The following is a 16,236-nucleotide window of genomic DNA, read 5'->3' on the forward strand; positions in this document are numbered from 1 at the left end:
CAGACTAAAACAGATTAAAACAGACTAAAACAGACTAAAACAGATTAAAACAGATTAAAACAGACTAAAACAGATTAAAACAGATTAAAACAGACTAAAACAGATTAAAACAGATTAAAACAGATTAAAACAGACTAAAACAGACTAAAACAGATTAAAACAGACTAAAACAGACTAAAACAGATTAAAACAGATTAAAACAGACTCCAGGTTCTGACACAATCACAGCAGACTGGAGTTAAACCTGTTAGTTCATCATCTGACCTGATCTCCTATCGAATCTGATCCCAGGATGGATTCAGAAACACAACCTGGAGCCTCAAGGGTTAAACAGAAAACAATAAACATAAAATCTCTGAAGAAATGATGAAAACAGGAGAAATGAAACCCAAACACACAGAGTGTAACACCACCAGGTGGAGTGGTTTCATTTGTTTGACCACAAAGAGTTTGATGATGATGATGATGATGATGATGATGATGATGATGATGATGATGATGATGATGATGATGATGATGATGATGATGATGTCATCAGGACAGAGACAGGTCCGTTTAGGGAACGTCTGTCTGAAACAACATGGAGCATCAGTCCCTGGCTGTTTACCAATCTGCTGCAGTCTGGATGAGTTGATGACGTTTGTGTTGGTAGGGAGCCACTGCTCTGCTAGTCCAGGGACCGATGTCCTCATGAATCCGTCTCTGGGGACGAGGACACACCAGGTGTCTCTGTGGACTGACAGTAAACTGATGGACTTCCTCCTCTCGGCCTTCATTCAGACGGTTTGATGGAAACTGTCAGGATTCAGAGATCTGGAACATCTGAGGTCCATCTCCCTGCAGCTCCCTCTAGTGGCCGGTGTCTGATCTGCCTCTGACCAAAGAGAGATGAACTCTGACGTCAGCTGCTGGGAGGAGACGTCAGATCGATGTTTAGCTTCAGAAAGCTCTGCAGCCATCTTCATCTTCCTTTCATCACTCATAGAGGTTAAAGACATCAGAGGGAGATCTGCCTTCCTCAGAGGAGGAGGAGGAGGAGGAGGAGGAGGTGGAGAAGGAGGAGGACTTTACTTTCTGTTTCTGAGGATCAGCAGATCAGTCAGATCTCTGAGACACCATGAAGGAAGCATCAGATTCCTGCTCTGTAAACAGATTTCAGCTTCTAATAAACCTGAACACTTTCTGTCTGTGTAGAGCTGTAAGATGTAGATCCATGCATGAGGTGTAGATGTGTGCAGATGTATTTATGGATCTGAAATGGTTCCATGGTGTGTCTGATCTGTCACTGCCTCCAGGTGAAGACAGTTTCTGTCTATCTGGTTAAAACTGTTTCCTCTTCAGATGCGGCTGCAGCTCAGCCGTCGTCCGTCAGCTTCCTGTTTCTCTCAGACACTCTGACAGGAACAACGTTTTCACACGGCCTATATAAAGTATTCACTCCTGCCTGTTTTACTGCTTTTACAAAACAAAATGTGGCTTTTTGACTCTTTAACCTGAAACTCAAAGAGGATTCAACATAATGATGATTATATAATGTATGTAACACAGAATCAGTGATGGTATAAATCTGCCTCTCAGTCAGTATTTAGTATTCACACCCAGGGATGTGACGCCTGAGGCGATGTGTTTGCTGACATGTCTGATGGTCAGAAATCTCCGTTTTGGTCCAAACTACGTTCTTCCTTCTTCCCTTTGGTCTTGACCTGAGTTTCAGTCGTTTTCTCATTTCTGCTCTCACATCAAACCCTGACTGGGGAAGAACCTACAGCTGTTTTCTCTGAATCTCTTCATCTCACCTGCTGCAGCTCCTTCAGCGTCGTCGTCACGGTAACCTGGTGTCCTCTCTGTTTAAGCTCCTCCCTCAGTCTCTCTGGTTGAGGACGGTCTGATGTCCTTCTGTTGACTGAAATGTTTTTGTCTCCAGTACGGCTGCATCCTCCTCTCCTTCTGTAACCAGTTGTTTAATATTTAGGGGTCAGAGGTCACATTATGCTCCTGGACCTTTTGATTTAACAGAATCCAGATAATCCATGATTTTATAAATATAACATTATATATTCTTTGTGTTACTTTAGCACCACTTGGCTGGACCTCTGTTGAATTAGGTCAGTCACCCATCGCTTATACATATTATTAAGATATTATATTTTTGAATAATTTCTTGCTATGACAAAGTTTTTCTGTTAAAGTCAGATTTTGCTTCTCCTGATAGATTTTGTGAAATCAATATGAACTTTTTATCAGCGCTGCAGGTTACTGAGAATGAGAGAAACTGAATTTCTGGTGTTAAAAGTTAATTTTTAATTAGTTATTCTCTCTTAAAAATGAGTAATAATTTGTTTAAAGTGAAATCAACATGTCCTCCATCCGATGAGCGTCTGAAGTTTAGACATTCAGGAACCAGAAGCGTTTGCTGCGTCTGTCGGCCATCTTGTTCTTGGCTCCGCCCACTTATCTGGGATGTTTTCTAAATTTTCCAGGTTCACCTTTCAGAGGGTTAGTTTCACTTTCATGGTATCCAGAATTACTGACCCAGGGTTTCATCCACCATCTGATCTGTTCCTGGACAACAGCGCCCTCCGGTGGCCAGCCGCAGAGCTGAAGGAAGGACGCCAGGCTGGAGGCTGAAGGTGTTTTTGCTTTTGGGTTTATTCTGTGGTTTATCGGTACTTTGCTAATGCATACAGAGAATCTGTCAGCAGATGAACTTTAGTTTACTTCAACTTTAGCTGTAGTTTGACCTGCTGATGTTATTTTGCTTCTTTTTATCATTTAAACCTTTTTCCACCTTCAGGCAGCCTGACAGCAACAGAAGAGGAGGAAGAGGAAGAGGAAGAGTAGGGTCCGACTGATTCTGACTGAAACCAATTCAACCAGTTGATCTCTGACAGGAACCATGAAGCAAACATCTGCCAGGCTCCTGCTCTGTAAGTACAGACTCCAGCTTTGAGTTATGATCATTTATATATCTGAGTTATGAAACTATTTCATCAGAATCATATTTAGTTTATTATATTTATTACAGTTTATTCTAATTTCTCTTTTCTATAGTTTTGACCCTGGAGCTGTTCTGCACACCCAGTCGAGGTTTGATCACTTTCTGGTTTAAACATTTTACTGGATTAATATGTGAAATAATGAATGAGTTTCCTTAACATGGTTAATGGACATGAAATCAGATGTAAACAGGAAGAGGAAAATAGTTATTACTTTAATCTGTTTCTCTGTTTAAGAAGCTCAGATCTCCTCCATCCAGGGATCAGATATTAATGATCAGATTATGAGAGAAACAAACATGATGTGTTGAAGGTTCAGGGTTTAATGCAGGAATTTGGAGCTTTGATGAGAATAAAACCAGCAGCAGTTTTTCCTTCCAGCCGTTCGTCTGACTGTGAGTCCCAGCAGATCTCAGTTCTTCCAAGGAGAATCAGTGACTCTGATCTGTGAGGATGAAAACAGCTCTGATGGAGGGACTGTGAGGAGAAACACAAGCAGGGGAGCCAGTACTTGGTGTGGAAATGGGTGGGGGAGAAAAGATGGTTCTACCTGCAGCATCAGCTTCATGTACGCATTAGATACTGGCCTGTACTGGTGTGAGTCCATGTCTGGATCCTCCAGCAGCAGCAGCAGCATCCAGCTCTCTGTCTCTGGTAAGATCAGACTGTGGAGTTAGTGTTGCTGTGTGGAAATGGATGAAATGCTGTAGTTTGTCTCTGTGTTGAGGTGGATCAGTGATCCTGCAGAGTCCTGTCCTCCCTGTGATGGAGGGAGATGACGTCACTCTGAGCTGCAGAGCAAAGAGTCCAGCCCACAACCTCCCAGCTGCTTTCTATAAAGATGGCTCCTTCATTGGTGATGGACCATCAGGTCACATGACCCTCCTCCATGTCTCCAGCTCTGATGAAGGCCTCTATAAGTGCAGCATCAGCGGTCAGGGAGAGTCTCCATCCAGCAGGATCTCTGTGGAAGGTCAGCAGCTTCTCTGTTTGCTTCAACCTTCATCAGGAGACAAGAAATAAATTATTACCTTTGATTCATTTCAGGGAGAATCACCTCCACTCCTCCTTTGTCCTCCGCCTCCATCCCTCCATCCATCTCTCCTCCTGACCTCCAGAACCTCCACAACACCATCCATTGTGTCATTTTCTTCAGTGCTCTTGTTTCTCTGCTCTACCTGGTTCTGCTGGTTTCGTTCTTTATCCAGATGAACCATGAAGGTGAGAATCTGACTGAAATGATCCCAGCAGGAACATTAAATGTGTTTTAACTCAGTTCAGGTTCTCAGACAGCAGAACGTTACCTTGTTGATCTGCAGAACTTTATCACGGTCAGAACCTGCTGGTTCTGTTGCTCCACCTTATCGTCCTCCTGAATGCAGAAAGTATTTTATTTTACAGTTTATAGATTTTATGATGACTGGTTTTTAGTCCAAACACCAACAGCAAACCAGATGTTTCAGTTTAGTGTCTTAAACATGATTCTGTCCTTCACTGGGTGGACGACGTTTAGACCTCAGCTTCCTGTTGGTTCAGGAAAGTTTCATCAGACCTGATCAGAACCGATCCGATCTCACCGCAGATCATCTCAAGTCTCAGTTTCTCCTCTGTGGTCTGAAGGTTTTAGTGACAACAGATGCAGTCAGATTAGTCTGAGCTGCTTGGTGTTTTTCTGCAGCAGTGGAACATGCTGTGGTCTGTTTCTCTGTGTCACCAACATCCTGCAGTTCAGACCAACCAGAAGCAGCCAGAATGTTCCAGAAAACTTTAACTGTCTGCTTGTTTTGAAGGACTGAATGTTTATGTCTCCAGGCCTGCAGCTGCTGATCTGATCTGAGTTTCATTCTGCAGAAACAGTTTACAGAGGGAGGACGGGAGACGGACAGCAGGGACAAATCAGCAGCAGAGACCCGATAGCTGCGCCCCCTGCTGGACAAACCTCCAACAGCAGAGGCCGGATAGCTGCGCCCCCTGCTGGAAAAACCTCCAACAGCAGAGGCCGGATAGCTGCGCCCCCTGCTGGACAAACCTCCAACAGCAGAGGCCTGATAGCTGCGCCCCCTGCTGGAAAAACCTCCAACAGCAGAGGCCGGATAGCTGCGCCCCCTGCTGGACAAACCTCCAACAGCAGAGGCCTGATAGCTGCGCCCCCTGCTGGACAAACCTCAAACAGCAGAGGCCTGATAGCTGCGCCCCCTGCTGGACAAACCTCCAACAGCAGAGGCCTGATAGCTGCGCCCCCTGCTGGACAAACCTCCAACAGCAGAGGCCCAGTAGCTGCGCCCCCTGCTGGACAAACCTCCAACAGCAGAGGCCTGATAGCTGCGCCCCCTGCTGGACAAACCTCCAACAGCAGAGGCCTGATAGCTGCGCCCCCTGCTGGACAAACCTCCAACAGCAGAGGCCTGATAGCTGCGCTCCCTGCTGGACAAACCTCCAACAGCAGAGGCCTGATAGCTGCGCCCCCTGCTGGACAAACCTCCAACAGCAGAGGCCTGATAGCTGCGCCCCCTGCTGGACAAACCTCCGACAGCAGAGGCCTGATAGCTCCGCCCCCTGCTGGACAAACCTCCAACAGCAGAGGCCGGATAGCTGCGCCCCCTGCTGGACAAACCTCCAACAGCAGAGGCCCAGTAGCTGCGCCCCCTGCTGGACAAACCTCCAACAGCAGAGGCCTGATAGCTGCGCCCCCTGCTGGACAAACCTCCAACAGCAGAGGCCTGATAGCTGCGCTCCCTGCTGGACAAACCTCCAACAGCAGAGGCCCAGTAGCTGCGCCCCCTGCTGGACAAACCTCCAACAGCAGAGGCCGGATAGCTGCGCCCCCTGCTGGACAAACCTGTTGATGATTAGATGCGTTTCTCAGCTCTGTGGTGTTCCACACGGATCTGTTCTTTGCTTTGTTTGTTTTTATTGATCCAACCAAAATACTTAAAGCTGCAGGTTGTAACTTTCAAATTTTTATTTATTTATTTGGTTTATGGATTTGTTAAAACAGACAGATAATGTGTGAAAAAGTCCAGCTGCTCTGCTTTCTCCCTGTGGTCTTACTGCCACCTGCAGAAACGCAGAAACAACCAATCAGAGCCAGGAGGAGGGACTTAGTGCTGTCCATCATGTCTGAATACATGCTGCTCACATCCTTCCTGTCTGCTATGCTAAAGCTGCTTCACCACAACAGAGGCATGAATGTTAAAGCTAGGTAGCATAGCCACTGATGACAGCAGATTAATGGTTTTCCTATAGCACTAAGTTGTTTCTCTGCTATTAGCACATTTAGCAGCGAGTACATGAGGATGATTGTCAGCTGACCTCAGCTCTGACCTTGATTTTTTTTCCACACATTATCTATCTGGTGCTGTAAGATTTCAACCTGAGCCCAGAGCTCAGCTGACCTGCTTCTTCTTCTCTGCTCCCGCTGTCTGAGCAAAGATCAGCTCCAGGCCTCCAGCCTCTGGACTGAAAATCTGCTTTCTGACTCCTCAATGTTTTTCTATCATTTGGTTTTACTGGTTGTTTTTCTTTCCATTAATGAATCCTCCATCTTGTTTCCTTGCTGAATAAAGTGACCGACTGTCTGACGGTCACAAGGATCAACTGTTTGATCTCATTGATGCTGTAAATCTTAAATCTGATTTATTTCTGTCCTAAAACCAGCAGATGAGTTTCTGAGGATTATTCAGAGTCACGTGACTCCATCAGCTGATGATGAAGCATCCTCCTGCTGCCACCTACTGGCGGAGCGCTGATATTACAACTCAGCTGACAGAAATAGGCTCAGATCTGGAACATCTGGACTAAAGCAGCTTGTCCTAGTCAAAGGCTCCAGTCCTGCTGTGATGAACTAACATGTTGGAACAAAACAGGATGTGTAGATGTCCAGATTATAATCCAGAATCCTTAAGAACCGAGCAGAACAAACTTCACTGCAGATGGAGAAATAATCCAGAAAACATGTTTGACAGATTTATATTGTAAACTTTTATTTTTCACAGTCAGATTCTGAGTCAGAACTTTATTTTCATCTTAATGATGAATCAGTTCCCAGATCATCCTGAACATGAAGTGATAAATGTTGAAGCACAGAGAGACTCTGAGACCTGAAGGAGAATAGAGACATCAGCTGAGCTGTAATACCAGCTCTCCGCCACTAGGTGGGGTAAAACCACAGCAGAACCAGGAGTGGATCAGAACCACACTGAGTTTTACTCATATATCTAAATAATGTAAAAACTGGATGTATTTGTTTTAATATTCAGATGTTTCAACCCATTTTGAAGTTTTGTATCTGCTGCAGATAAGAAAAATAAAATGTTATTAATGTGTTTATTTTTTGGGTAAATGTCGTCTAATGGTCTGACTTTAGCTCCATCCAGCCAAAACAATGACGTCTTAAACCTTTTCAAACTGAACCAGAACGCAGTGAAATCTATGTGGATGTAGAAATCACAAGAGGTGATGAAGATGAGGAGGACCAAACGGAGGAAGAGGAAGGAGCTGGCTGGAGGAGCTGCTGTTTGCTGCTGCTGCTGCAAACAGAAGATTCAAAATATGTTTTTCTGCTCTGGCCTAAAAAATGCTTTGGGCGATTCCACAAAATATTCTGTTTGTTTAGGAAATTCGTTGGAACGGTTGATGAAAGTTCATGCAGGCGGGAACAAGAGGAGCTTCAGGGGAAAACCAAATGATTCGACATGTTTCAACCTGCAGCCTGAAAGCAACTTCTGGAAAACTGAAACCATCAGGAAGTCGTTCTGCAGGAATAAAAACAAAACCGAAATACTTTAAGGTTTAATTATTATGTCAGTTAAGACTTTGTAACACTTTATTTGAAGACTAATATGACACTGTCATAAACATAAAGTCTTTATGACTGTTTGTGACCGTTATCATGAAATGTGATTCGGTAAAAAAAATGACATTTTTAATGCAAAGTTGCTCTAAATGTTAGTTGTATTGAAAGTCCATTAAAAATGCCAACTTTGCATTAAATTATCCTAATTTACAAAATCATGGAAAGTTGTCAGAGAGAGAAAGATTCACGGAGGAAGAGGAATTAATTCTAACGTTAAGAAACATAATAAAGAAGAGAGACAAAGACATGAGGAGAAACCGAACTGAACAGAAACAAAACTGATTTAATAAGGACTAAGAAACAAACCCAACCAGAATCACCAAGGAAGAAGAAAAGAAGAAAAACTAGAGGTAAATAAAAACAACTGAGGAACAAAAAATGGTAAAAATAAGAAAATTTAAAAAATAATCTCAAACAAGATCCCAGCAGATTACAACATTATTGCAAAAAGTGATGCTTTTAGTAGCCATTAGTTTTAACTCCTTTATTCCCATTGCTGCTAAAATATCTGAAGATGAAACAGTGGCACTATGTGCTCAATATGAAGTAATGCATTCAAATTAACTGTATGTAAATGTGAACACACACTTAAATGTGGAGCGTTGACTGTGACCTTTGACACATGACCCCCCAATGTTGAGAAAATAAATGTAAAATATGCTAGTTGTAAAACTTAACCATATGTTCAATATTAGATCAAATTAAAAGTGTTTTAAATTAGAAAGTTCACTTCAAATCATATCCATGGTTTAATCAGCGTGATCTCTTATGTAGGATATTTCTACTGAAACATATTGAATTAAATAACTTAGCTTGTAGTTCTCTCTAATTTAAATCACAGCTAGTCTCTCTGTGGACTGAGCAGCCATTCACAGGGTATGGCTCTGTGTGAGTTTAACCTTCTGACCACTTTGATCAGGTTTGGTGTAAAACAATCTGGTCCTAACAGAGCAGAGCTTCCTCTGGGTCATAACAACATCTGTCTCCATTCAGAAGAAAATAACACTTCTTTGATCTTAGAAACAGGTTTTTACTGGAACATAAACTAGATTTAAATGAACTTAGCTAAAGACGGTCCCCTGATTAGAACTGAGGAGGGAAACACGCCCTCCTTTAAAACTATAGGACCAGGAACCTTAACCTCAGATCGATCCAGGTTTACCCGTGAGGCTGTCTCTGGGGAACGGTGCGTCGGTGAAATGCTTCCCCGTTTGTTTGTCTTGGTGTGTGGATGTCTGTGGAGTGAGGTAAATATTGAATTGGATGCTGGTTTGTGATTTTATTGAGTTTTGTCAGTTTCATTAGTTGTTTGTCTAATAAATGTTGGACTTGGGAAAATGTTTGTCTTTGTCTTTATGGTTCAGCTGAAACAATGACGGCATCGAGGAATCCAGGCAGAAGAGAGAATAAAACAAGTCAAAAGATTTTAATTATTCTTTTTCTGATTAAAATTAACACCAACCAATCTAATCGATTCAAAAGGCTTCTCCAAATTGATATTGAATTGGAAAAATTCATTGAAATTCAGTGATGGGTGTATATTTTTACCTCTAAGCTTTATAAATGATTCCAGAAACCACTAAATCTAAATCAGTCTGTAAAGAGAAGAAGAAGAAGAAGAACTGTCAGTCCGATCACCGGTCCAGAAGATCCGGCTCTGCTTCCTCTGCTTGAGACCATCCTTGACTCTGTGGAGGAGAAGCAGCAGTGAGAACGAGGCGTCGGGTCGACACTGAAGAACAAAACATCTTCAAGCATTTCTGTCACAGGGAGGCAAAACGAGGCTGTCAGTGGAAACTGGCTTCACTCGGTGCTCAGTGCCAAATCAGGTCTTTCTTTGTTGTGCAGGAAGAGATTTTCCCCAACATGACCAGAGTTTTTGATTGTTGAACCACATGATCAGCTTCTCTTAAAACTATCTGTTCTGTTTTTATCAAGCCGTCTCCATCTGCAGCTCCACAGCTTCCACCATCTCTGCCATCCTTCTCTCAGTTCCCATCATTAATCAACATCTGAAATAAACCCTGAACATGATCATTCAGATTCCAGGTCCAACAAATCACTTGGCTTGATGAGAAACTTCCCTGGACGGCTGACCTGTCAGGTAACCATCAGGTGGAGAGCAGTGGACAGACCAGGCTCTGTCTCAGCAAAAGCATCAGCCGACATCTGGACTTCATCCGATGTACCAAAACCAATCTGAGAAACTCAGAGCTTTAGAGGGAAACTCACTCAGCCAGGAGCCTGGATCTCTAAGCCTGACTTCAGCTTCAGCTTACATCCTGTCTGATCCTCATCTGTTTGCAGATGATGTGATGCTGTTTGTATCTGTAAGTTAAACTGATGTGGTGAAGAAGAAGCTGAGCTGAAAGACAAAGATGAGCTACAGAACCAGACAACAGAGACTAACGGGTCGGTCCTCCTCAGAGGGGACAGGGCAGAGAGCTGCAGCAGGACAGCAGGACTCTGCCCTGTCCTTCCTCCAGCTCAGACATGGAACCGAGTCGTTGCTGAGCGGCAGAATCAACAACACTTCTTCTTTTTATGGCGGTTGGCAGAACACTGAGAACTCTGACGCTATGGCGCCCTCTACTGCGCATACGGGACACTTTCAGGCTGTTTGCCTGTTCAGACTGCAGAACGTGAACGGCCCAGCAAAAAAACATCCGATTTGACAAAAAATCGGAATTAGGTCACTTCAGGCTGCAGTGTGAACGCAGCCTAAATTTTGTCACACCCTCATCATCTCTTTGTCAAAGCCAAAGCCTGCAGTTCATGTATTGTAGAGGTGTAACCCAGTCCAAAATAAAGGTATTTTGTATTGAGTTAAGTTCATGGAAGGTGTAATAATTTAAAATGTATTAAACATGTTTGCTTAAACTGTTTCATAGAAAAGTAATCTTCAACATATTTTATTTTGAAGGGCTCATGTTTGAAAGAGGAAGTTGTGTAGAGCAAAGCAACTTTTCTGGTTCGTGGTTGGCTGAGGATCAGGAAGGGATAGGAGAGTAGGGGAGACACAGAAAAAGGAGAGAAGAAAGAAAAAAGAGATTAACCGCGCTGAAAAAACGTGGCGGATTGATTAATGAACTAGTGTCTTGCAGATATTTAGACTTTCAACTCGACAGTCTTGAATAGATATCGACTCTACACTCTTTGTTTGCAGCTACTGTGATAATTTCAGACTGGAATTCACTGTACAGTAGGCGAAAGTCATATGTAATGCTCGCTAACGCATTAGCATTCATTAGCACATTGAATGGACTTGAATACTGTGAGCTAACTCGGCTAACAGAAGACTCAACTAATGTTTCCGTCGTGGGAGCGTTCAAGAGTTAACCTAGTGCAGAGAGATGAGCTTACACTGAGAGTTTCTATGACCGTGCTGGAGGACTGTGTCTGCGTTGGACTTTCCTGCTGTTCCTGAATCCTGTGGACCGAGGGACTGGTGAAGGAGCTGAAGACATCTTGCCGACTGGGACCAAGGACAGGTTAAATTCAAAGAAGGTTCGAGATTTTCCTTGGAATAAGGTATTGCAATTCCACGCTTCATCACATCAGGCCTGCAACGGGTTTTTGTTTGGGACTATATTTAGTTAATCATTGCCGGCTTAGGTGGACATTGAAGTGTGGGCCCACATTTATTAATACAGGGTTTGTGAAACTAAAGACTGAAATATTTGCATTTTGTGAATCTATTATTGTTTAATATATGTTCAAAAGTTCAAATCTCATAAAGGTGTGTGTGTTTGATTTTTTTTATATGATAGTATGTGAAGTTTATTATCCTTAATCAGTGCTACATAAAAGTACTGGAATGTTGTTACTTTAAGGTGAGAGAAACTCAACATAGGTTTTAAACACGAGAGTGTATTCAGTTATTATTCCTAAGTTACTGGGTTTAACGAACTCGGGGGCCCGTACCTACTTTAGAACGGTATAACTGGGCTACAGAAATAATTAAATGTTGATGACATTTGAGGATATTTTTAAATGTTTTTTGTGGAATCGAGCCTCACCCACACTCTGCCTCCATTGGCACCGGGGTAAATTGAGTTTAAGACCCCTGGTCTACATTACAGTCATCAAACGAAGGAACGGGGCGAGTCCACGGTGGGAAGGACCGTTCCATGAGCTGATGACCACACCAACAGCTGTAAAGATGGCTGAACCACCCAGCTGGATACATCTCAGTCACTGCAAGCTGCAGAGAGTGTTGGACCCCTAATCCTGAGTGGGGGGAAGTTCTGGCTACAAAGGGGTTCCTAACCAATAGGGCGGTTCGTCTCAACGCCAGTGAAGACACTGACAGATCCTCACTCCTTAGTTTGGGGTTCTGACATCTTTGTATGCTGAGCAGCAATGGGGCGTCCATATGCCAGGTGGAGCCTCTACTGCGCCGTGACTGCAGCATGTCTGATGTTTGGAGGAGGAAGTGACCTCACCTTCACCTTCATCAGGACAAAGAAGGAAGCAAACGTGTTCCCCCTTCAGAGACACCCACATGACTATGGCACCAATCTATGGTGGCAACTGAAGAACAGGACCGCTTATGAGGGGAACGAAGTCAACTGCTATGTGTGTGCACAGCTGCCCTACGCCACACACAACTCAGGTCTTCGACCAGGGAGCATCACTGATGAGAAGCAGATGTGTCTCTATGGCCTGAGTCCACACCCACAGCACAGCTTTCCAGCAGGGAGGAACAACAAGTGGAGAAAAAGGGATTATTCTGTTCCACTCCGATGGGAACGGTCAAACAAGGACCTTTGGATGCTATGAACTGTTCACCTGCCACTTATGTGCTTCCTTTTCCACAGACATTGTGAAATTACCAGAGATCATTTCCTTGGCAGGAGCCAAACCAGGATCCCTCAGAAACTGTGTGTACAACAATGGACCTGGTGGAACCATTTCTGACGCTCTACATGAGCTGGAGGAACTTAAACATCATGTGGACAGTGGAACACAGGATCACATCCTTTTTCTTTCATGGATCATTTCAGGATCCTGGAGGAACCTCCTGTTGAGAAATGGAGCATCTATTCTGGGTGTTCTGATCCTTTATTGCCTTTTCACAACTTGCATCATTCCATGCCTTCTTAGCATGATGCTAAAGACATTTAACACTGCTGTGGTCAGCTATCAGCTGGTCAGACCAACTTCTGTCACACATGAGGACGACTTGGTCCATATGTACGAAGACGCACTGAACAGTGGATAATATGACAATGTTCTGTAATCAATAAACAGATTAAATCATCTGCTGATTGATTCCTACACTGAAAATGTGAAAACAAGTGGAGTTAGTGATAAAATAACAGGATTCTTTTCCTGCTGTGTCCTTTACATGGTATATTTCTTGTATAACATGTAATACAAGAAATTACATGTTATACATGTTATACATGTTATACATGTATGATAGGTCTTAGATCTATCAAACATTGTTACCCTCCAGCTCAGCATTGGTTGAGTGAAACTCAGCAGAATGAATCTGCTGAAATCTCTGATCCAAACCCAAACAGACTCACCTGGAGTAACTGTCAGGTTGATGATGATGTTAGGCTCTGCTACCAAGTTTCTTTTTGCTCCAGTCAGAAAGACTCGACACTCGTATGTCCCGCTATCATCAGTCGTCAAGTGCCTCAGAACCAAAGACGCGTCTCCGTTCTTGTCCTGCAGATCCACCCGGTCCTTAAAAGATGGATGCTGGTGTTCTGAGTCAAACTGTGAATCTCTGAACAGCAGAACACAGCATGAACCCAGTTCAGCCTTCTTCCACTCTACAACCAGGACAGGTGAGCGGTCAGAGACCTGACAAGGCAGAATGATGTTCTGTCCTGATTCTGCTGTGATGCTGTGTTGATCTGAAGGAGAGGAAACAAGAAATTAAAGACTCTGGTTTCTGGGTTTCACCAAAAGAAGCACTGATGAATATAAATAAGTTACAGAATATTTAAATGATCTGGTTCAGCTCAGCGGTTCTGGACCGTAAAGCAGTGAGACTCTGATGTAGATGATGGATTTGAGATACAAACATAGTTTCTCTGGAAAACAAGCTTTTTGACCAACATCCTGATTAGAGCAGCAGCAAAGAAACCCAGAGGAGGATAAGCAGCTTCAGTTCAAGTCAAATCATTTTAACTCATTAAACTGATCTCTCTGGTAAAGTTGGTCTCTACCAGGCTAGTTGTTGTTATTCCAACCAGAACCGCCTTGTTTGGTAATCCCTGTGTGAACGATGCCTTCCTGTTCCTGCTGCAGCACGCGCTCTCTCTACATGAATGAACCTGGAGGATGATAACCTGCCTCAACATGTCCAGAGCCACCAGCTGCATTCGCTGGAGGGAGAATCTGCTCAGTGCGGCTGGAAACATCCACTCCAACCGATACCATGACTGTCTGGTTTCATCAGCAAATATGATCGGAGCTTCAGGGACGATTAACATGAAGGTTTTTAACGGTTAAGAATCTTAAACTCAGAAACATGTAAGAAATAAATTCTGCAGTCAAACAAATAAATGACCTTCAGCTTCAGCAGCAAAGAAACGTTCAGAGAAAACAGCAGAAACTGATTAAAACTGGAACAAAGGACAGTTTATATCGGCTCTGGACAGAATCAACCAGCATTTGATTAAAATACTTCAGGAAACTGAAATTAACTTAAATCAACACAAAACACCAACTCTCCTCTGGTGGAGTCTGTTTTAATCCAGCAGAACAAACCAGCAGGTTTAATAAGAGGCTCCTTAAACTTTACTGACTAAAACATTTCTCCATCAGAGAAGCTGAGTGTCAGTTTGACATTTACATGATTAGTTTGAACTTACTAGAATCTGTCGACACAGAAGAAACGTTTAACAGCAGAAGCCAAAGCAGCAGCAGCTGAGATGAAGACGCCATGAGGAGCGAAGCAGCAAACAGTCTGACCTGCAGAGCGAGTCTAGATTAAAATGTCTCAGCTAGAGTGTTTCAACTAGAACCTCCCAACTAGACCCTCCCAATTAGAAGCTCCCAACTAGAATGTCTCAGCTAGAAAAACTCAGACTGGCCAAACCAGAGAGGGAGTTTTTAACGGACTGTTTTATTTAATTAGTGCCTTCATGTCATTTGATGTTGATGGGTATTTTTCTCGAACCTAAATAAAAGAACCACAGACAACGTGTATGAATTTTATGGCCAAGCTTTTGCAAAAGGAGAAATCTCCGCCAACCGCCTCTCCAAGCCATTCACAGAGAGTTCTGGTCTGCTCTCGCATGAGCCCCTGTTTTATTGTCAAAGCAGAACAGCCAGAAAAACAACAGAGGTCATAAAACATTTAACCTAAACAAACCAGCAACTCAGTTCCAGGTGTGATAACTGATCTACGGTCTGAGCCCGGTTCAGCTCTAGGTCAAACTATCAACTAAGAAAAGGGTAGATAAACACGAGAAGAATTTAAGGTCTGAGAACCACAGAGTTTGACTGTCTCACATGAAGATAAATAGTCAGTCGTAACCTCCAGGTCAGTTTATACACACATAAGGAAGAGAACACTTAAAACTAAAAATCACAATAACACTGATTAACATTAGACTGAATATGAACTAAAGTAATAACAAAATGATAATACCAAAAAATCTCTATCATTTCCCCCCTTTTTATCATTTTATTATGTGTGTAATGTGTATAAACTTTATACAAAAGCCAAGCATAGAAAAGAAAAGAAAAGAACCAATAAATGCAAGACCTTTTTTTTTCTAATCTAAACACAGAAAATACACAATGAATACATGAATATAATGAATAAAAACAAAAGAAAAACAGTAAAGAATCAATTGCAGTTTTCTCATCACTACACCACTTGTTTTCACATTTTCGGTGTAGGAGTCATTCAGCAAATGAATTCATCTGTTTATTGATTACAGAACTTCATCACTGTTCAGAAAACCATCAGAACTCGAAACAAGTCATCTTCAGTTGTCTCATAAGATGCCTTTGCCAGCTGATAGTTGATAACAGTTGTGTTAATTGTTTTAAACATCATGCTTCGAAGGCATGGAAAAATGCAACCTATGAACAGGCAAAAAAAGAATCAAAACACCCAGAATAGGTGTTTCAAGCTTCACCAGTAAATTCCACCATGGTCTGGAAGTGAGCCAAGAAAGAAAATCAAAAGGAGATGATCCTTGTGTTCCACTTTCTATGTAATGTTTAAGTTCCTCCAGTTCCTGTTTCATCAGGCACAAAAGTTCAGCACGTTGGGCCAATGATTTTAGAAACACCTCCCTGAGAGGCTGTGAGGAAGTCCAGGAAAACACGGTTTTGCAGAACCATCTTTCTCGGTTCAGTCAGCTCTCTCACGGTGCCGTTGGCTGTGTACTGTTGATGAGTCGCAGTAGT

The 16,236-nt window shown here is 42.9% G+C and overlaps 1 protein-coding gene and 1 long non-coding RNA gene across 2 annotated transcripts; one reads left to right on the forward strand and one right to left on the reverse strand.

Annotated features, from left to right (window-relative positions):
- The first annotated feature begins 2,677 nt into the window (after positions 1-2,677).
- LOC106907263 (high affinity immunoglobulin gamma Fc receptor I-like) lies at positions 2,678-4,464 on the forward strand. Its single transcript, XM_088015645.1, has 5 exons — positions 2,678-2,927; positions 3,052-3,087; positions 3,378-3,650; positions 3,724-3,969; positions 4,044-4,464. Exons 1-5 carry the CDS (start codon positions 2,897-2,899, stop codon positions 4,265-4,267), a joined length of 810 nt encoding a protein of 269 aa, XP_087871771.1. The 5' UTR covers positions 2,678-2,896; the 3' UTR covers positions 4,268-4,464.
- Positions 4,465-6,953: 2,489 nt separating this feature from the next.
- LOC106912897 (uncharacterized) lies at positions 6,954-14,851 on the reverse strand. The gene is made up of 3 exons (XR_015766098.1): positions 14,685-14,851; positions 13,386-13,721; positions 6,954-9,539 (listed from the first exon to the last, which is right to left on the reverse strand). It is a non-coding gene; the product is annotated as an uncharacterized LOC106912897 (long non-coding RNA).
- Positions 14,852-16,236: the final 1,385 nt, after the last annotated feature.

The sequence above is a fragment of the Poecilia mexicana genome, unplaced genomic scaffold, assembly GCF_051168715.1.
Source record: "Poecilia mexicana isolate PSO_F unplaced genomic scaffold, ASM5116871v1 scaffold_18, whole genome shotgun sequence".
Taxonomy (NCBI): domain Eukaryota; kingdom Metazoa; phylum Chordata; class Actinopteri; order Cyprinodontiformes; family Poeciliidae; genus Poecilia; species Poecilia mexicana.

Bases quoted from the DNA above. Each gene is read 5' to 3' on its own strand.
- LOC106907263 (XM_088015645.1), top strand. From the start codon at position 2,897: ATGAAGCAAACATCTGCCAGGCTCCTGCTCT. The intron at 3,651-3,723 runs GTAAGATCAGAC...CTCTGTGTTGAG, and splicing joins CATCCAGCTCTCTGTCTCTG to GTGGATCAGTGATCCTGCAG. The intron at 3,970-4,043 runs GTCAGCAGCTTC...GATTCATTTCAG, and splicing joins CAGCAGGATCTCTGTGGAAG to GGAGAATCACCTCCACTCCT.